Below are 20,908 nucleotides of genomic sequence, written 5' to 3' on the forward strand. Positions count from 1 at the left end.
GGCTCCTGAGCGGGCAGGTGGGGATGAGAGGACTGTGGGGACAGGGGGGACATCAAGGAGCATGGTCAGTGGGTACCAGGGGACAGTAGGGACAGTGGGGACAGCGGGGACAGAGGGCTGCCACACGAGCAGATGACAGCATCAGGGAGGAAGCGAGTGATCAAGAGAGCGAGCGAGAGGCGGAGGGGGGGGACAGGAAGGGAGGAGCGGGCAGGGACAGCCTTCAAGTTTATAAACTTGTCCCTCCCGGTCCCTGCAGCACGGCCATGGCTGAGGGCCAGAAACGAGGGGGCTTCAAGAAATTCAGTAAGTCACCGGGGGATGGAGAGGGCGGGTGCCGGGTGCTCACCTGGGCAGCCTGGCCCCAAAGGGGGGGATGCACGAGCACGGTCACCTCTTGTAAGGGAGAGGTTGCATCAGGAAACCCACTGGGGATGAGAGGGGCTCTGGGGTTTTACATCCCCAGGGCTGGCTCGAGCCCTGCTGATGATGGGTCAGGTGCTGGGAATGGGACTGGGACCGGTCTGCATGCACTGGGTGCCAGCGTGCACCCAGTGGGGGTGAACCCCACTCTCACCCCACTGGGGATTTCGGCTCCCCAAATCACGCCTTGCAAGGAGCATTCACCCCGCTGTGTGCCTGGGGGTGAAAGCTGGGGCTGGGGGTGTCCGGGACCGCTCCGGGTCCTCCTGCAGCAGCGATTTGGGATGGAGGCCGGGGGCGAATCCGCACCGATGGAGCCGCACTCGGGGATGAAGCGCTGGGAGCGGGGCGCAGAGGAAGCGGTGGTGCCCGCGGGGAGGGAGCCGTGCTCTTTCTCACAGTTTCTGGTTTTCCCCAAAGCCCTGGGACTGCACATCGCCAGGCCCCGCGCTGAGCAGGAGCTGGCCTTCGCTGCTGCTCTCCGCATTCCTCTGCCTCCACGTGCCGCTGCCGGCGCAGTGGGAGGCCAGCCCCTCCGCTCCCCCGGGAGCTGTGCGAGGGGCTGGGCAAAACTCATCTCCCACGGCCCCGGCTTCCATCGGGGTGGGAAGCGAGGCGATCGGGAAGGTCCCCGGCTTTTCCACTCTGCAGCAGCCCCGAGCGCAAAGGATGCTCGGCCCCCGAGGGGGGCTTTAACCCAAAGCACTTCAGCTGCTGACAGCGTCCAGGCCACCAAATTTCAGCTCTGCAGGAGTGGTTCTGGCTTGCTGCAGCCCCTTTGCCTTGTCTGGTGGCGGGGGCACCCTGCAGCCTGTGCAGGAGGTGGGGTCCGAGGGCTGAGCCCCCCGCACCCAGGCTCCTTACGCAGTGCAGGGTGCAGCTTCCTGCCTCGGCACACCCAGAGGGGAAGAGGCTTCGCAGGGCCCCACTGCATAATGTAAGAGTTGCAAAACCCCAAAAGCACCCAGAAAACCAAAGCTCCAGCACCGCAGCTCTGCTGCCACCCTTGCACCAACGCGGGCGGGGAGGCAGCGCAGCGGCACGCAGCACCGAGGTGCGAAAGGCAGAGCCGCCCAGCCGGGGTTATAAATACTCCTCCGGCAACCGCTGAGCGCTCGGCGCTTGCAGGTGGCTCCGGGGAGCCGCAGCGAGGCTGCGAGGGGCTGAGCGAGGAAGTGGGGAGGCAGGAGGCTGCCTCCTGCTCGCAGCCAGCACCGCAGTGCCGGCCCCAGCCGGTGGCCGGATCCTGCTCTGGGCAGGGTGGCGACGTGCACACGGGGCACGTCCACAAATCCGGGGGCTCTGGGGTAAACGGAGCGTGGGCTGGTGCTCAGCATGGAGAGCTGCAGAGCCTGGAAAGCCCCTGGCAGTATCGCATGTGCCCCAGGCCACACGGTGACAATGCTGCATTGGGACCGGTGGTGCAGCAGGGCTGACACCGGGCTGCACCATAGCGCGGTGCCCGTGCCCACCCCTCATCTCCCCCCTCTCTCCTCTCTCTTCGCCAGAGTTTTTCAAGTTCAAAGGCTTCGGCAGCCTGAGCAGCATCCCCCGCTCCTTCACGCTGCGGCGCGGGGCCGTGGCCCCCAGCTCTTCCGAGGCGGGGGAAGGGGGGCTGCCCCCACACGGCTTCCTGGAGGAGCCCTTCGGCAGCACCCAGGATGATCTCAACACCATGCCCAAGAGCCCCGGCCCCTACGCCCGCTCCTCGGACATGTACAGCCACATGGGCACCATGCCCAGGCAGAACCCGGGCAAGGCGGGGAAGAGCCCGGGCAAAGCCAGGGGCACCCAGAGCTGCCGGGAGAAAGGGACCCCCAGGGACAAGATGCCCGGCACAACCCCAATGAGCGGCCCCAAGACTCCTGGAACCCCAGACGCCGGCACAGACCCGTCCTCAGCCTCTGGGAAAGCAGAGCAGGAGGAGGAAGAGGCTCTGCCCTCGGGCACCCCAGCAGCAGCGATGTCCAGGATGGAGCAGGAACCTGCAGGGAACACCTCCTGCCCCAGGATGGAGGCACCGAGCCCCAGAGCAGCCCCCGACCCCGCACCAGGAACGGAGACCACCAGCAGGGATCTGCTGGGAAAGGGGCAAGAGCACCCCAGCGAGGGCTCCCCGGACAGGTAGGGCCCCATTCCCTGTGCCGGGCCCGCTTTGTGCTCCCCAGGGGGGGGCCGAGGGGTTGGGATGCAGCAGGGTCCCCACGGGATGCACCTGGCTGGCGGCACAGCACGGCCTGGCTCGGAGGCTGAGCGAGGTTTCCTGTGGGATTTCTGCTCCCTCCTGTTTCCGCAGGGGATGGAAACACCCCGCGGCCTCCCCTGACCCGGCTGGCCCTCCTTCCCCTTCCAGCCCTGACGTCCTTCACCCCCCCAAACAGCCCAGCCTCTGTCCAGGCACAGGGGTAATCCCAAAACCCCCCCAGCCCCAATCCCTTCTGCCTATTTAACCCCTCTTCAAGGTTTTGGGGGCCTTAGCCCTCCTGAATCGGCTTGTTCAGAGGGTTTTCACCTCAAAATGAATGAGGGATTTTTAGCCTTGCCCATCACCTGGCTGTCTGGGCACCGGGGTCAGACACATCCCTACTGTGGGACTGGGGGCACGGGCAGAGGACTCCAAATTTCCCCCCGTAACGATGTCCCGTCGTGCCAGCCCCAACCCAGGACCCCATAACCCCCCTCTTGCACCCCCAAATCCCCTTTTCCCCCAGCACCACCGCGGGGCTCATCCCGGAGAGGGAAGGGAGAGGGAAGGGGGGGTTGTGTGGTGCCAGGAGCGGGGCGAGGAAGAGGAATCGGTGCTGGGAACCGGCTGCACATTCCTGCCGGCCGCGAAGGGAGGGCCAGAGGAGGGCTGGGACGGGAAGGAGGAGGGTCTGCCGCCGCGCCCCACGTCCCGGCTCGCAGCGAGCACCCTCCAGAGCTTCTCCCCGTCCTGGAGCAGAGGTTCTCGCCCAGCCACGCGGGGCCGATGACAGCGGTGGGCAGGAGGTTTCCCACCTTGGGGCAGGGCAGGTAAGGATTTGGGATCGCCACCACTCTCCCCGGCACGGTTCAGGGCACGGGGAGGGGGAGGCTGGGAAAGGGGCTTCGCTCGGGGCGCACAAAGCCTCAATGTAGGGCTGTGGGAGATGCCGAGGCCCCGGTGTTTGCTGATGGAAAGCACTCGGGCAGTGCTGCTGCACCTCCGGGTGGGCGCAGAGCCCCCACGAGGGCACCCCTTTTGCCCCAGAAATTAATCAGCCCCCAGACCAGGGCGAGCAGGAGCCAAGCAGTGTGGGGACGGGTGGTGGGCACCCGGGTGTCTGGGCTCTGGGGAGTGCTGGAGGGGGGATTTGGATCCCCAAAACTTGAGCACCGAACTCCTTTGTGCATCACCTGGGGCTGTCCCGATGATGAGCGTGGCCGTGCTGTTTGCTGGGGAAACTGAGGCACAGGAGTGACCCAAGCATCAGGGGTGTTTCTGCCCCTCTGGGCCCCGTTTGGGGTTTGGGGAGCCCTGCTGGGGGCTCGGGGAGTGGCCGTGTGCCCCAGGCAGCCCCGGAGCCATCCCCACGGCTGGACTGTGCTGTGGGACAGGCGGCGGAAGCAGGACCGGGGCTGTGCCGCTCCCCAGCCCTTCCTCCTGCGCACGTCCTTGGGACAGGGACAATCCTTCCCCGCCAGGACATGAGGGGGGGCTGGGGACAGCTGCCCAGAACAGGGAGTGCCCGCGCTAAGGGACCGCGGAGGGGACGAGCGTGGCCCTTGGTCATGTTTTCCAGCCCTGGAGAATCTCCAACGCCTCCTGCTTGAGCGCAGGCCCCCAGGGCAGGGCGGGCTGAGGGTGCCCACGCACCCCAGAAGCTCCGTGCAGGATCTGGCCCCTTTGGGAACCACACTCAGTGGGGACAGGGTGTGCAGCGCCCAGCCCCGGGGCTGCTGTGACCCCACAGGAGCAGCGGGGACAGCGGCAGGGACACGGTGACCCACAGGAGGTGACCCACAGGGGAAATTTTGCTTCCCATGGGGCATGGGTTGGGCACTGCCAGCACCGAGGGGCTCCAAGGAGGGGAAACTGAGGCACCGTGTGCCCAAACGCAGCCCCCGGTGTACCAAGGTGAGCGGAGCCTGGGCTCCAAACTGGCGTTGAACCCACCCCACCAGCCCCGGTGGTCCCCAGCGCAGAGCCTGGCAATGTCTGCGTGTCACCACGCTGCCCCCAAAATCTCCCCCACCCCACGGGAAGCCCAGCAGCGGCTCCGAGTCCCAGCGGCCCGGCTGCGGCCGCGCTCCAAAGGCAGCCCAGGAATTTCTCCCAGGCGCTCGGCTGCCCCCAAAAATGCCGTTTCCTCCAGGAATGCGTGGAGCCAAGGGGGGGCTGCGGCCCCCGGCCCCCTCCTCTCACCCTCCCCAGCCGCAGCTGCTGCCCGTCCCCAGCACGAGGCCCCCCCCTCGCCTCCAGCCCTCGCCGCGTCTCCCAGCTGCTCTCATGCTCCCGATTTCCTGCCCGGAGGCCCCCGTCCTCCTGCCGGTTTTTCTCACGGCTCTCGCAGCACCAGGCGCTCTCTGCGGCCGTGTGAAAGGCAAACGGGCTGGAGAGGCAGCGTCAGGGTGGGCAGGCAGCCCGCAGCTGCCCGAAGCAGCTGTGCGCCCCCCCACCCCCCCAAAAAAAAAAAAATCCTCTTCTAGCTTTTCCCCCACTTGGTTTCCAACTCTGCTTCTCCTCTTCTGAGCCACTGCAGCCCGGTGGGCTTGGGGATGGGGCAGGATTCGCGTGGTGCCACGCACCGCAGCTCCCAGGGGGCTCGATTGATGGATTGATTTTTGGACTGATTGATTTCTGAGCCAGTCCCAGCCAGGAGGGAGCCCCCAGAGGAGGGATTTGGCCCCTGGGATGGGGTCTGTGCAGTGCCAAGGGGGCTCTGGCTGTGGCAGTGCAGGTGGCTGCGGGTGCTCAGTGGAGCGAGGCGGCTCCCGGATGGAAAGTGACGTCCCAGGGCTGTGACACCATTGGGTTTGGTTATTTCTTGGCTGCAGCCGCCTGCCCGGGCCACAGCCCTGTGCCAGGAGGGTGATCTCAGCAGGCAGTGGGGTGTCCGTGCTGAAGCTTGGAGTTTGGGATGCGATGGGTGCTGGGTTCTGCTTAAAGAAGTCTGGATTTTTGTGTTTTATTCAGATAGACGAGACCTCAGGGTCGCATATCCCAGCTCAGTTGTTATGGCCTCTCTACCCCAAACTCTCTCAATTCCATCGGGAATTAGCCCTACAGACAAACACCTCACCCACAAGGGCACAAAAAGCAGAGTTGCTGCGTGCTCAGGAAGGAGAAGGGCATTCAGCACCCCCCAGGAAAGAATGGCTGAGAAGTGGCCAGCCCAGCTGTTGGGTTGGTTGTCAGTAGGGCCAAGAGTGAACACATCACTGAGAATGGGAGCTTCCACTGCAGTCTCAGACCCGACACCACCCTGGGTTTGATTCTGTGGGTTCGCACAAAGCTGCAGAGAAACAACCAGCCGCCCCCCGGGCAGCGTGTCCCAACAACTGCCCGGTGGGACTGAGCTCTGCCAGGGCACGGGGCACGGGACCCTGCTTTGGCACGCAGCCCCGGCACCATGACCCAAGGGGACCTCAGCCAGGCTGTCCCCAGCTCTGCTCACACGGTCCCAAGCCGATTTGGGGCGAGATCCTTTCAAAAAAGCCCCATTCTTCCCTGATCGCATTAGGGAGGCTCAGCTCTGCGTCGGGAGCGGGCACGGGGGCCCTTGGAGCCTCCCCAAACCCACCTCACAGAACACAGCCCCCCTGCTGTGCCACCACCGTCTTTGCCCGACCACCACGACTTGCTGCCCTTTACCCGCACAAATTTATTTTTCTCCTTTCCTTCCAGCCACCACAATGGCCTGGAGTCCGGCAGTGAATACGTGAAGGTAAGACACCGAGCGCGGGCGCAGCCCGTCCCGGCTGGGGGACAGGGACAGCGGGGGGACAGCGACCCCGGGGCTGGCCATGCCCTGTGCTCAGCTCTGCGTCCCCATCCCACCACCTCCTCTCTTTGTCCTCGGAGGACATTTGCTGCCAGAAGCAGCCGGGCAGGCGAGGCACAAGCCGTGCACGGTCCCCCCACCGCTGCCTGCACTTCGCGCTCCCCATCACTCGCGGCGCGGGGGCCACCTCCTCCCTCCACCCCCACGTAGCAGAGGAAGGGTTTGAGCCACTTTCCGTGGCTGTCACATGAAAGTCGGTGTAAATCTCTCCAAATCTCTTGCTTATCCTCCAGCAAACTATTAACATTCCTGAGGACTCTTCATGTCTGGCCAGAAATTCATTAGCGAGGCGCCTGGCTCTGGAGGAGAGCCGGCCCTGCTGCAGGAGGCTGCTGGCACGCCGGGCAGGAGCAGGGTGATGGCCACGGGGTGCCGGCTCTTTTGGGGTCGGGGCACTGAAAACCTGCCCAGAGGGCGATTTGCTGCCACACGATGGCAAAAGGGAGTTTGTCTGAGAAGGGATAGAGCGTCCTGAGTCCAGTTGCTTGATGGGGACGTGCAAAATGGGGCAGCGGGGCCAGACGTGGCTTGGTGACCCCCAGCACTGCGAACACCCCGGTGGGACTTCTCTCCTCTCTTACTTCCCTTTGGCAACGCGGGACGAGCAGCCTGGTGGGAGCTCAACGTGCTGGCGGTGCGATGTGCATGGAGCGGCGAGGCTCCTGCCCGCACACACCAGTCCTGCCAGGGCAGGGTGGAGTGGGTGCCGTGCTGTGTTTCCCTTTGCTCTATCAGTCTGTGCACCCGGAGGTGGGCGAATTTTATGGCTCGTGAGTGAATGGATTGAGACAGCATGGGCGTGGAGCGATGGGCATGGCTTTGCCTGTAGGATCCGAGCTGTTTTCGGTCAGCCAGGAGAATTCCCCGCTGTCCAGGCGGATGCCAAACCCGATCCGTTTGGCCTTTATTCCTTACTCATCCCCGTGGTGTCCAGCTGCAGCCCATGGGCAGTGTGTGTGATTTACACCCCGCTTCCCGTGAGCTACGGAAGCAACCGATGGCTGCGGTGACAGCAGCTATTTTAGGCAAAGAAGTAATTAGCTGGAGTGCGCGCGGCCGAGATGCTGGGGGCACGCCGGCTGACTGCAGGCACCGTGCCTGGCGGGGAGCCCACAGCCCTGCCTGGATGGGGTGCTCAGCACCCAGCGGTGCCCAGCCCCATAGCCTGAGGGGATCGGGGTGGCTGGGTGCCCGCTGGCATCGCTTGGGAGCAAGGCTGGGACCTGGCACCCAAAGTGCTCCCTGCTTTGTGGTGTGCGGGGTAGGCAGCCAGGATCAATAAGCTCTTGGTAATTAACGCACTTTAATAATAGCCTAAGGGCTGGTGTTCCCAAACTGCCTGGGGGATCTGCACTCGGGCTCTGTTTGCTCACCTCCCAGCGGGGTTTGCCAGGCAGCCCCAGCATAGGTTTGGCCCTCTTGTAGGGGAAGGCAGGGAGCTGCAAAACCCCATTATGCCCTGGGGGAGCTGCTGCCAATAAAGCTGATGTGTCCCAGTGAGTGAGCGCCGGGGGCTTCAGCTTCCCTTTGCGCCTGCGAAGGGGCAGCACAGGCACAGCTCCAGCTCGCTCCGTCGGCAGAAAGCCTCGGATCCGCCGCAGGAGGGAAGCAGCCGAGCCCTTTGCGGAGGAGAAGCCTCTGCCGGCGAGTGATTCACCCTCGGATCCTCGCAGAGCGGCGTCTCCCCACGTGCTGCCATCTGTTCTGTCCCTCTGCCCCTCGCGAGGGGAGAGGAGCAGCCACGCTCCCGCTAGGGCTGCAGGCACCTCTGGGTGCGGGGCCACCCGCCGCCCTGCACCCTGTGCTCTGCCCTCCTCCTCCTGCTGCTCGGCCCCATCCTAAATCCAGGCGCTACCCTCCTGCTCCCCTTTCCCCTGCAGTAGAAGGGGCAGAGCGCGGGCCCAGCGAGCGCGGTCGAGCTCTTTGTTCTGCGTGGAGGAGCCGCTCTGGAGACCTGTATCTCATCAGCCCTGCCTGCTTCCTCCTCGCCGGGGGACGCGAGGGGCTCGTCTGAATTAATTAGCAGAGAGGCCGTGCGGGTGGCAGCAGGAACACCTCTGAGCTCGCGGCGTGGCAGGGCAGAGGCGCACCAGGAGGCATCTTCGGCCGGGCACACGCGTTGAGGACGGCTCTCGCTAACTGGAGCTGGTCCCTGCTGGGAGCAGGGCTTGTTCCTCCTTCCTTCCTTCCTTCCTTCCTTCCTTCCTTCCTTCCTTCCTTCGGCAGTACAACCCGGAGAGCAGCAGCGCAGGATTTACAGCCACATCCCCTGGTGCAGGTTCCCTGCCCTATGCACAGCCTCGTAAATCTCTGTCCGTTTCTGTCCTTAGTGGGACCGCAGCTGTTCGGGGAAAGCTGGGCAGCGAAGCTTCATGGCAGGGACATCCCCAATGGAGTGGTATAACGGGAAGGGAGCACTGTGCCAGCACCCCAAGTCCTGTGTCCCCCAGGACTGCTCCCACAAGGGCTCCCAGCGCCCCGGTCCCTGCTGAGAGAGGCAAAACGAGGACAGCGGGGACACGGGACGCGGTCCCCGGGGCTGGTTTGTGGAGCAGCAGGGGGCTGCGGGGCTGGCAGGCGGCTCGGAGCCAGCAGTGCCGCCTCGTGCATCCCGTTCCGCGAAACCGCAGCCTTAATTAAACCGGAGCGGAGCTTTAATTAAACGCGACTCGGAGACAGCCTACGTGGGAAGCAGGCAGCCGGCTGCCTCCACGTGGGGCAGGAGCCGGCGTCTTCCCCAGAAAAGGACGGCAGGAGGACGGGCAGGGCGAGGAGGGATGGGGTGAGGGGGAGCAGGGACCGAGCCTGTCCCTGACCCCGTGTGTCACTGCGGAGGGCAGATTAGGGTGAGGAGATGAGGGGTGCCAGCTCCTTTGGGGGAACCCCTCAGGGTATGGAGGCGATGAGGGGTGCCAGCTGCCTTCAGGGACACCGGTTCTCCTCAGAAAACCCAGTTCTCGGGACATGATGGGGCTGGATCCCCTCAGGGACACCAATTCCCCTCAGAAAACCCCGCTCCCCTCAGGACATGGTGGGTTTGGATCCCCTCAGGGACACCGGCTCCCCTCAGGATGTGGCTGATGGGGGCTGCCCGGTTTCCTCAGAAGACCCCGCTCCCCTCAGGACGTGGTGGGGCTGGATCCCCTCAGGGCCACCAGCCCCCCTTGGGGCCACCAGGTCCCCCTCATGGCCACCAGCCCCCCTCAGGCCGTGGCAGCCCGGGGCCGGCTCCCCTCAGGGCCGCGCTGTGGCGGCTGCCGCGGGTCCCTGCGGGGCGGGCCGGGGCGGAGCAGCCGCTTCGGTGCCGCCTCCCGTTGCCGACAAGGGATGAGGTAATCGGGGAAGCGGCTGAAATTGAAGCCCGGCGGTGGTGGCGGTGGTGGCGGAGGCAGCGTGAGGGGCAACCCGGGGCCGAGCCGAGCCCAGCCGAGCCGAGCCGAGCCGGGCCGGGGGCAGCCCGGAGGGGGGCTGAGGGCGCCGCGCCATGACGGAGCGCTGCAGCCTGTGGAGCGCCCTGTCGGCGGCCGCCTGCTGCTTCTACCGAGGCTCCTTCATGCAGGTCCAGGTGAGCCGGGCCGGCAGCGAGAATGGGGAAAGCGGAGGGTGGCCGGGAGCCCCTCGGCTGGGTGCCCCTGGGGGTGGTGGTGGTGTTGAGGGGGGCTTCATGGGGATGGCGTTGACCTTGCGGCCGCTGGCCGGGGCTCTGCGGGGCTGACTCGAGGTTTCGTGCCTCAGTGTCCTCAGCCTGCAGCGCTGCCCTGCTCAGGTGCTTGGTTTGGGCTCCAGCATTGCCCCCTGCATCCCCTCTGGATGCCGGGTGTGGGTCGGAGCTGGAGCCGGAGCCCCGGAGCAGCACTCGGGTCAGGGGCTGCGAGCAGCGGCCCCAAAGGCAGCCCTGAGGGCAGGAGACCTCACGGAGGGGAGCATTTGGCTCCCTGCAAGAGGCAGCACATCTCCAAAGGTGCTCCAGGAGCTCCTGCTACACTCTGAGGAGAGACGGAGCCCAGAGGGACCCGCAGCACCACGGCCTGGGGCTGTGTGTGAGCTGCACGGCTTGGCCGCGGTGCCGGCACCCGGCCTGTGGCACCTCCAGCGCTGCCACAAGGTGAGGTGTCCTGTTTGGGGCTCTGGCCGAGGAAGGGCAAAGCCCCAAAAACCGGTTCCTTCGTTTACCTGCTTAGGGAGAGCGCCAAGTGCTGAGGATCGCAAGAGCCGAGCAGGCTCTGATCTGAAGCAAGAGCTCCCGGCAGGCTGCAAGTTAAAAAGGGTGAGAAGCGCCCGGAGCTGGCAGCCAAGAGAGCTGGCAGCCTCAGCCAGCGCTGCTCGGGGAGGTAGGTGCCGAGCTGTAGAGATTATGCTGGGTAAGACGGAGCCCAGAGGAAGCGTTTCAAGTCTTGTCATGATTGCTGCTGATCTCAGTGCAAAGCCAGGGATTTTGATCGCTAGTGGGGGCGAGGAGGGAGAACGCAGAGGAGCTGCTCCTGGCTGTCCAAAAGCCACCGAGCAGCACCGGGGGACGTGCCCTAGCGCAGCAGTCCTGGGGCTGAGCATCGCAGCGAGCTGCTGCCAGAACAAGGGGGAGACAGGTGGGCACAGGGGATGCGGGAGGGGATGAAGGGCACTCCATCCCGGCGCCGGGAAAAAGAGTTCAAAGCGAAGCCCCGAGTGCTCACCTGGCTCTGCCAGATCTTTCACCGTCTATTTGTGTCCAAGTGTGCCCAGCAAACACACACTGAAGTCCCCATGAATGACTGGAGCGCTTCCAGCTGACAGCCGCATCCCTGCTCACCGCCAATGGCAGTGCACCCAGCCTGGGAAGCACTGACATCATTTCTGGCCAATAGCAGCTCCGAAAAGGGATGCAGCAGCAGCGGCCGCCGCCGTCTCGGAGTGAGATAAGTAATATATAGATGGATGGAGATGTGTGTACACGCACGCCCCAATGCTGTGCTGGAGACCCGCTCCCCCAGGGCAGCGGCGCGCTCCACCACCCCGCAGCGCAACCTGGGGCGCCTGTCCCATCTTAAGGCACCCAGATGTTCCCAGGCAGCACCCCCCAGCTGCTCCCCACCCCTGCCAGCCAGGTGGAATTGCTCCAGAGCTGCCACAAAGGAGCACAGACAGGAGAGGAGAACCTTTGGGTGGCCAGGAGCACTCCTAGGAGAGGCTGGGAGTGCCAGGACAAAGATCCCGAGAGGCCCTTTGGGTGCCCGGAGTCATTGCGAGATGATGCAGAGAGACAAACCAGTTCTTTCCCATCTGGGCAACTGGTTCACACCAGGGTACGTGGGTGTGGAGCAAGCCCATGACAACCTGGGGGTGTTTGCAGTGGGATTTTTCCCCCGTTGCAGTCCCTCAGGATGGACCAGCCGCTCTCAGGCACGTGGGGAGCTCACGCAGCAGCCCTGCACCAGGCAAGCAGAGCAGTTCTTGGGTTCGCCATGGCCTTGGCTGCCTCAGCAAGGATGTTTGCGCTGAAATACTCCGCCGTGAAGCAGCCCGTTGGCAGGTAGGGAGCTAAGTGGAGAACAGAGAGATTCTGGTGATCCTGGGGCTTTCCCCATGCACCTGCTCCAAGTGGCTCCGTACTCCCTTCTCTCCCACTTGTGCTTCCCAGGCCCCACAGCTGCTCCAGCCGGGGTGAAAGAGCTTGCAGCAGGGGCTGGGATTTCCCCGGTAAGGGTCCCAACATGGGGCAGGCAGCAGGAGCAGGAGTGGGAGAGCAGCTGCGCTTTGTGCCCTGAGGTTAGCCAGGAGATGCTATCGCGGGGCGGGGTAGGTGCCGCACACCTCGCTTTCCAGGCTGACTTCATGTTCAGGTCTGGGAGGGGGGAGCTGGAAAGCAGGCTGCAAGTCACTCCCGTTTCGTAAGAGTACCTCTGCGAGGAGAGAAAGCCAAATGCCAGCCTTTGAAGCTCTCCTCGCACCAGGCAGAGCAACAGCCGCTCTTTTACACAGCCCACAGCTGCCAGCACCCTCCATCCCCCCAGATCTTGCCCTTTGGCTGCCAATTCCCATCCCTGCCCTGCAGCTGGGACCAAAGATGCCTCCCTCTGCCAAGAAAGCAGCAGGTAGAGGCAAGGAAACGAGCAGGGATGGAGAGCCCAGGGAATCCCCTCGCGGTGAGCACTGCCCCCACTGCACGGCAGCTCTGGAGGGATCCCGCAGCCCCGGGACCGTGAAGCAGCTTGTCTGGGTGCCGAACGTGACCAAGGAGCTCTCCTTTCTGCAGCCAAACCACGTTGGCTGCGGCTTGGGATTCCTCAGGCAGAGCTTGGCATCGTCTCTGGCAGCTCCTGAGCTGGTTTGTCTGGTGGGGCTGGTTTGGGGAACCGCTCTCAGCCCCGTTTCTCCCCCTTCTGTGGGAAGAGGTGCAGGAGGCCGGCACCAGGCACCCGAGCAGTCCAGGCTCCTCTCCGCAGCCAGCCCTCTCGCCTGCGAGGCCTCGCATCGGGCCCGAGCATCTTTTGATGTCCTTTTGGCACAGCTGAGAGCGCCAAGCGGTGCCCTTTTCAGCTCGGCACTCAGACATCCGCTTACACGCTCCCGACAGCTCCGGGCCGGCCGGGGCTGCCTTGCTGTGCCTCGCCGGCACCCGGCCAGCTGGCAGCCCCTCCGCCTCCTCCGAGACACACCACAGAGCAGAAGGAAGCCCAGTCAAAGCACGAGGACCGGTCCCCGGAGCCGCAGAGCACCAAAGGAAAAGGATTCCTCCCCGTGCATCGGGCTCCTGCTGCCACCCTGGCTGCAGGCAGTGGCTTTTTGGTGGCCATGCAAGCCGGGTGGGACCGTGACACCCAGCCAGGAGGACAGAGGTGGCTCGTGGCTCCCTGTGCTCACAGCTGTCCTCGCTCCCCCATCTGCAAGATGCAGAGCCCCCCGAGCCTCCGTGCTAGCTCAGCACCTGGCTCCTGGCACGGATGCCAGCCGGCTGCTGCCCAAATCCAGGCTTGGAGACGCCGGGCGCTGCTCAGCTGGGTTTGAGTCCCTTATCCCGCACATTTGCATGGGGAGGATTTGGGGGAAAACCCAGCTGTAGGACAGAGCGGAGAGCTGCTAATCCCCAATCCCCTCTCTGGGGGCAGCTGGGGGAAAAGCAGCGGCCCCAAATCGCTCCCAGCTCAGCCCCAAGCGCTGCGGGGAGGTACTGAGCACAGGGGCAGCCCCGGCCACGGGTGCTGGGCAGCAGAGGAGTTGTCATAGGAACAGCATCTGCTTTGGCCTCGGTCCCCCGGGAGGCAGCTGGACCTCGGCAGCCCCGTGGCTACCATTTATTTTTAATAGGGCTCAGCAGCACCGAGCGGCTTTGTCTCCACGAGGGCCCCGGGGCAGCAGAGGTGCTCAGCACCCCGCGATGCTCGTTGAGGGGGATGTGACCCCAGAACGTCTCCTGGTCAGGTCCCTGCGGCTCCAACAAGCAGGACGCTCCCCAGAGATGGGGGCAGAGGGCAGAGGAGCACGCACAGGTTGGCCCCTAACACCTCCCCGGGCTGCTTCCACCGCCCCAGCACTTTTTTAATTGTTTGGAGCTGGAACGGGAGGAACAGGGGCAGGTCCAGGCTGGTGAGGGCAAGCCCTGAAGAGCTCGGGCCATCGCACGGCTCCTTCCCAGCCTCCTCCCACCTCCCCGGGCTGCAGCCACATCCCTGGGGCAGGATTGCTGCCCCAGGTTTGGCTGATACGTGCAGCTACACCAGGGAAGGGAGCAGATCCCCCAGGATGGGGTCGGGCTGCCCTAAGGAGCGGGACAGAAGGGACAAAACCCGCTGAGGGACTCGGCGGAGTCCTGGGACAGAGGGCACAGGGTGGGAGCACGGTGCAGCACCCTGCGCCTCCCTCACAGCCACAGGGGGAGGCCGCTCGGGGAGCAGAACCTGGTGCTGGCAAAGGGTCTGGTAGCACGCACATCTCCTTCTTTTCCCTGTCCACGATACGGGGATCCCGCAGACCCCAAGCAAGCACCAGCCCCGCTTGTGGTGCCCTCGGGGATGCTCCTGCCATGGAGCGGGGCAGCCGGGGGAGAGGTGCCACCAGCCTGATCTCCCCCGGGGGAGGGAGGAGGCAAATTGCATCCTGCAGGCTCAGGTGCACCAGCGCTGGTGAAAGCTCATTTCGATGCAGAAGGTTCCCTTTACATTTGTCATTACTATTCATGCCACCGTCAGGCTGAGCGCAGCCGAGTTAACCCTTTGGGGAGGGGAGATCGTGGCAGCTGCCTGCAGGAGGAACAGCGACACGGGTTTCCTCCTGGAGAAGCATTTCCCACGGTGGTTCAGCTCTGGAGATGTGCCAGCAGGGAGCTGGGGCCACCAGGAGACCCCCAAAGTGCTCCCGGTGGCAGGACCTGACCACCCTACCCCACACACACACACCAGGGCCCTGGCTGACATTCTCTCTCTCTCTCTCTCTCTCACCCCTTACAGTTCTCCAAGGAGAAATACATCCTCGACTCATCACCGGAGAAGCTTCACAAGGAGCTGGAAGAGGAGCTGAAGCTGAGCAGCACTGACCTGCGCAGCCACGCCTGGTACCACGGCCGCATCCCCCGGGAGGTGAGGATGGGGAGGGGAGGGCGGGCAGCTCCCAGCCCACGCAGAGCCACCAGGCCAAGGCTTCTCCAGCCCCAAACTGCCTGGTTTTGTGGGCAATACCCTCCTGAAACCCAGAGCAGGGGGTGCCCAGGGGTAAAACAGCCGAGGTGGAGCACCCACGCCTGCCCCCCTGGGTTCACCCGGTGGGGTTGTGCCTGAGCCTTTGCCCCATCCCCTGCCAGGTGTCGGAGAGCCTCGTGCAGAGGAACGGCGACTTCCTCATCCGCGACTCGCTCACCAGCCTGGGCGACTACGTGCTGACGTGCCGCTGGCGCAACGAGCCCCTGCACTTCAAGATCAACAAGGCGACGGTCAAATCCAGCGACGGCCACAGCCGCGTGCAGTACCTCTTCGAGCAGGAGAGCTTCGACAACGTGCCCGCCCTCGTCCGCTTCTACGTGGGCAACCGCAAGGCCATCTCCGAGCAGAGCGGTGCCATCATCTACTGCCCCATCAACCGCACCTTCCCCCTGCGCTACCTGGAGGCCAGCTATGGGCTCGCCAACGGCAAGCACGGGGCGCCCCACAGCCCCGCCGCCCAGAAAGGGGGGCACATCAAGAGGAGGAGCATCACCATGACGGACGGCCTGACGGCCGACAAGATCACCAGGGCCGAGGGGTGTCCCACCAGGTGAGTGCGGGGCCTGGTGCTGCCTGGGCAGGGGATTGGGATCAGCCCCCGGGGACACGGCAGGGTTTGGGGACTGCCCCAACGCAGGCAGGGACCAACGGAGGCACAGGAGAGGAGCCAGCACCCAGCTGGAGCTGGGGTGTTCTCCTGGACCAGCTGCCAGCCGTGCTGTGCTGCCACAGCCACCACAAGGAGATTTATTGGTTCATTTCTGGAGGGCCCTTTTCGTTTTAGAGCCCTTTCCAGTGGGACATTTGCAAGGAGTTGCCAAGAGGAGCTGATGGAGCTGCACTGGCAGGGGAATGCACAGCCCTGCAGGGCTGCCCCGCTCACACAAAACCTTGCAGCACCTGTGCTTCTCAGGAGGGGTGGAGATTTCCTTCACATGGCTTTCTGGCTCCTGGCTTTCTTTTGGCAGCCTCAGGGTGCCCAGACCCTGTGCAGGAAGGCAGGGCACACACACAGAGGGGCCAAGGGACCTGCATCCACTCCTGCACCCCCAGCGGGCACAGCCTGTCCCCCAGCAGGCCTTAGAGCCACTCTGCATTCTCACACCCTGACCTTCTTAGCCTGAGGGCAGGGCGGGAGCTCACCAGCAATAAGCAGACAACCAACTGCTACTGCGGGGAAGCAGCCAGGCTTCCAGGAGAGCACACGCTGATAGGTCTAGGTCCTTCTGGGCCTTTCCTCTCCACTCACATTTCCCCAAACATCTCACCCCACCGCTGCAGCCACAGCACCTCTTGCAACGCCGCTGACTCACAGCACGGCTCAGGCTGTAGCCACAGCTCCCAGGCTGCAGCACCTCCCTGCTCTTCTGGGTCACAGCTGGGCCCCGAGTGCAGCCTCCAGGCACTTGCACCTCTCCTGAGCACTGTGAGAGAGGGAGCTCGCCTCACCGCCACGCAGCTCTTGGGCAGAAAAACCACACAGAGCTTCATAAAAACCTCCCACCTCGCAGCCAGGCACCACAGCACTAGAAAACAGCCCCACTGCTTCTCAACAGACCCCTTCCCCAGCACCCTGGGGTGCAGTGGAGCCAAGCCCTGCTCTGTTCCCCCAGGACCAGGCTCCTTGCAGCAGGGCTGCCTCTGCTTTATGTAGGTTCCCCAGCTCAGGGCTCCAGCTGAGCTCGTCAGGGCTCCTCTTGTTGGTAGTGGAAGGGGGCAGTGCCTGGGGGGGGTGGAGAATCCTCATCCCAGCCCCTCTGCCCTTGCCCGAGTGCCAGACTAACGCTCCTGCCCCCTCCCCAGCGTGTCCCTGCCGCACCACAGGGACATCATCCGCAACTGCGCCGTCAGCGTGGACCAGATCCAGGAGCTGCATGCCCCGATGTCCCCCATCTCGGAGAACCCCACGTCGCCCGCCTACAGCACGGGTAGGCACAGCCCGGGGACGGCGGGGACATGGCTCGGGCTGAGCTCAGCACCACAGGGACGTGGGGAGGGGGACGGAGCTGGCTGTAAAGACGAGCCCCTAAATGCTCCATGTTGCCCTAAATGCTCTGTGCTACTCCTCCCTGCTGGCAAGGCCCTGCCTGGCTCTGCACAGCAAAAAAAAATGTCCCAAAAGAGGGCCTGAGCTGGGGGCGATGCCAGCTGACCGCAGTGCAGCCATGCAGCTCACCTGGGGCTGCCTGGGTCCTGTCGTGGCACCACTGGGGCTTTCCCTCAGCTCCCCAAACCCCGGCTGTGGTGTTCTTCCCAGGGGTTGGACCCGATGGGCTCTCGAGCTCCCTTCCAACCCCTCCAATTCTGCGATTCTCGGGGCGTGCACCCCTCCCAGCTGTGCTAACAGCCTCTCTCCTGCTCCCCACAGTTACACGGCTAAAGCCACACGCCTGCCAAGCACCCGGCATCGCCCCGGCCTCCCCGGTCATCAGAAGGTCCAGCGAGCCCCAGCTGTGCCCGGGGAGCACCAGCAAACCTCTCCCAGACCCTGCCCACAGCACCCACTCCACTCCCTGCCACGGCTACGCTCGCGCCTCCCCCTCGCCCTCCGTGAACAGCTACAGCGACCCGGACACGGGGCACTACTGCCAGCTGCACCCCACCTCCCCCGTCGGCAGGGAGCGGCCGTCCCACGACACCAAGCCAGCAAAGAGCTACGTGGAGAGGCTAAAGGTGGAGGAAGGACAGAGAGGGACTGTGGAGAACGGCTCCGGGGAGGCAGAGGCAGGGCAGAGGCTGAAAGGAGAGCGGGACTTGGGGGGCTTCGTGCCCCCTGCCATGGAGACGTGCTCCTCCTTTAACCCTGCCGCCTTCCAGTCCCTGCTCATCCCCCTGGAGAACAAGCCCCTGGAGATGGCCGTGCTCAAGAAGGTCAAGGAGCTGCTGGCGGAGGTGGACGCGAAGACGTTGGCCAAGCACATCACCAAAGTGGACTGCGTGGTACGGCCGGGGCCGGGCGGGAGGGCCGGGCACTGCCCCCCTCCAGGGGAGCGGAGCATCCCCCAGCACCATCCCCCAAAAATCCGAGCGTCCCAGCTGGGCTCTGCCTCCCCGCACTGCCTGGGGCAGGCCATGGCCACCCGGCCTCTCCTCAATTAACAAAGCTCTAATCACCTCTTCGCCTTTTCTCGCCAGGTCGCTCGGATACTGGGCGTAACGGCGGAGACGCAGCGGCTCATGGGGGTGAGCTCTGGCATGGAGCTGCTCACCCTGCCCCACGGCCACCAGCTGCGGCTCGACCTGCTGGAACGGTACGGCACGGGGCCACAGCGCTGGGGGTGGCACGGGGGGGGACATGGGACCTTTAGGGGGTGCTGGGCTCTGCGGGGACAGCATCGGGAGCGTGCTGAGCTCCACGCTGAGCCTCTCGCCCCACGGCAGGTTCCACACCATGTCCATCATGATCGCCGTGGACATCCTGGGCTGCACGGGCAGCACGGAGGAGCGGGCGGCCCTGCTGCACAAAACCATCCAGCTGGCGGCCGAGCTGAAGAGCACCATGGGCAACATGTTCAGCTTCGCTGCCGTGATGAACGCCCTGGAAATGACACAGGTACGGGGACGCAGCCTCCCCCCCGGTGGCTCAGCCCTTGGGGACAACGGGGACAACGCCCCAGCAGAGGCAGCGGGGTGGAAGCAGGGAAGGGACGGAGCCGCCCCCTCCGAGCAGACAGCCCAGCCCCGCCGGGATGCGATTGTTTTTTTCGGTGGTTGGGCTTTTTTGTTTTTGCGCTGGGCTCTGTTCCTGAGAGGAAATGAATCTGCCCTCCGGTACAATACAAATCAGTCTCAAGGCCGTGGCAGCAGCGTCTCCCGGCCGCGCTGCTCCCTTTGGAAGATGAAAGGAGATTAAAATTCAATTTTAAATCAAGCCCAGCTGGGAAGCCTTGCTTCCTGCCTGCACAAAGGAGGTGGAAGGGCTGCCCCCTCCCTGCAGCTCATCTTCAAGGCCGCTGCAGCACGGGGAAGCTGCTGTCCTGGGGCACGGCAGGGGAAGAAACGCTGAGCCCAGCGTTGGGGCAGGGCCCTGCAGCCTCTGGCGGCGAGTGCCAGCAGCAGAGGCTGTTTTGGGGAGCAGCAGGCACTGCTGGGGCTGTCGTGCCAGGGCCAGGTTGACCTCGGGAGCATCCCACGGGCTGGGGCTCGGTGCTGGGGCTGCGCTCCCCCAGCACGTCCACTCCAAAGCACGTCCGTCCCCTTGCAGATCGCGCGGCTGGAGCAGACCTGGATGGTGCTGCGGCAGCGGCACACGGAGGGCGCGATCCTCTACGAAAAGAAGCTGAAGCCGTTCCTGAAGAGCCTGAACGAAGGCAAAGGTAACGAGAGCGGCTCCCAGCCCCGCTGCCTGCTCCCTCCAGGCTCAGCCGGGCACAGCCTTGTGGCGGGGATGTGTTTGAGAGCTGCGTCCCTCCCCCAGCAGCGCCAGACGCTTCCCTCCTGCCTGCTGCGCAGCCCCAGCACCCGGCCGGGCCCGCTTGGCCTCAGCTGCCCCTTCCTTCCCAAGGAAGCATTTCATAACTAAATAAAACCAGTGGCTGGGCACAAACACGGTTGGGCCGAGCCAAACCCATGTGCTCGCATGGCAGTCCGTGCCAAGGCGAGGGGACACCAGCCGGTCTGAGGCAGGGAGGATGAAAAGCTTCATCTCTCCAACACGCAGAGCCCCGGGCCTGCACACCCGCTCCTCGCTGCAGCCCTGGGAGCGGCAGAAAGAGCCTGGCTGGTGCTGGAGGAGGCGGTGGACCCGGGCAGAGCCATCCTCAGAGCCACAGCCGCATCTGTGCTGCAGCTGAGCCAGAAAACCTCTCCCAGGGGCACGGTGGCAGCCTGGCTTTGTAGGGCTGGGTGGTCGTGGGAGCGCTGCACGGGGCCAAGGCGGGTGGGGAGGGGGACGCGGGGACACCGAGCCCACCAGAGAGCCTCAGGGCGCTTCTCTCCGCAGAAGGCCCCCCGCTGACCAACACCACCTTCCCCCACGTCATGCCCCTGGTGACCCTCCTGGAGCGGGACGACGCTCTGGTGGACAACCCCGAGCCCTGGGAGAGCACGGACGACGGCGTGGAGGTGGTGATGGCCCACCTGGAGGCGGCGCGGATGGTGGCCCACCACGGGGGGCTGTACCACACCAACGCCGAGGTGAAGCTGCAGGGTAAGCGAGGAGGGGAATGGGGACGGCCCCTCAACCTCCGGTGCCATCCCATGCGCCCTGCGGGCACGGGGTCCCCATCCCAGACCCGCGGCGCTGACTCTCCCTTCCCCGCAGGTTTCCAGGGCCGAGCGGAGCTGCTGGAGGTCTTCAGCACCGAGTTCCAGCTGCGGCTGCTGTGGGGCAGCCGCGGGGCCGAGAGCAGCCAGGCGGAGCGCTACGAGAAATTCGACAAAGTCCTCACCGCCCTGTCCCACAAGCTGGAACCAGCGGTGCGCTTCAGCGAGCTGTAACCCACCCTCAATGTGGAACCCCTCCGCATTAGGGACGGGTTGGCAATTTGGGGACAGAGAGAGGACCACAACCACCACGACCCCACGTGGCTCAGCACCAGCCGGGGGTCCTGCGGTGCTGTTATAGGGACGAGGACAGCGCCCACGCGGTGCCCATCGCCTCGCCCCGTATTTTCCTCTGCTCCCACCCCTCGCCGCCTGCTGTAAATACGTCCCCGCGGCAGTGCCGTGCTGCCCGTAGCCGCTGCCGCCCTGTACATAGGTGTACATAGCCCGGCCCCACACACAATAAACCTTTGGTGCCCCCCTCCTGCCTCTGCTCCTGCTTGGGGTCCCCAAACACCCCCT

At 64.7% G+C, this 20,908-nt stretch overlaps 1 protein-coding gene across 4 annotated transcripts; it reads left to right on the forward strand.

The window, feature by feature from the left end:
• The first annotated feature begins 194 nt into the window (after positions 1-194).
• SH2D3C (SH2 domain containing 3C) lies at positions 195-20,867 on the forward strand. 4 transcript variants are annotated; one of them, XM_072025406.1, is made up of 12 exons: positions 195-306; positions 1,932-2,547; positions 6,293-6,332; positions 14,873-15,001; positions 15,223-15,671; positions 16,925-17,049; positions 17,490-18,061; positions 18,257-18,372; positions 18,503-18,674; positions 19,326-19,437; positions 20,064-20,270; positions 20,385-20,867. In XM_072025406.1, the coding sequence occupies exons 1-12, from the start codon at positions 267-269 to the stop codon at positions 20,558-20,560; spliced, it is 2,754 nt and encodes a 917-aa protein (XP_071881507.1). In that variant the 5' UTR covers positions 195-266; the 3' UTR covers positions 20,561-20,867. The 4 variants fall into 4 exon arrangements, with proteins under 4 accessions (XP_071881507.1, XP_071881510.1, XP_071881509.1 ...); XM_072025409.1 differs by lacking the exons at positions 195-306; positions 1,932-2,547 and adding an exon at positions 3,263-3,438; XM_072025408.1 differs by lacking the exons at positions 195-306; positions 1,932-2,547; positions 6,293-6,332 and adding an exon at positions 9,219-10,014.
• The last annotated feature ends 41 nt before the right edge of the window (positions 20,868-20,908 follow it).

The sequence above is a fragment of the Anas platyrhynchos genome, chromosome 18 (genome assembly GCF_047663525.1).
Source record: "Anas platyrhynchos isolate ZD024472 breed Pekin duck chromosome 18, IASCAAS_PekinDuck_T2T, whole genome shotgun sequence".
Classification (NCBI taxonomy): domain Eukaryota; kingdom Metazoa; phylum Chordata; class Aves; order Anseriformes; family Anatidae; genus Anas; species Anas platyrhynchos.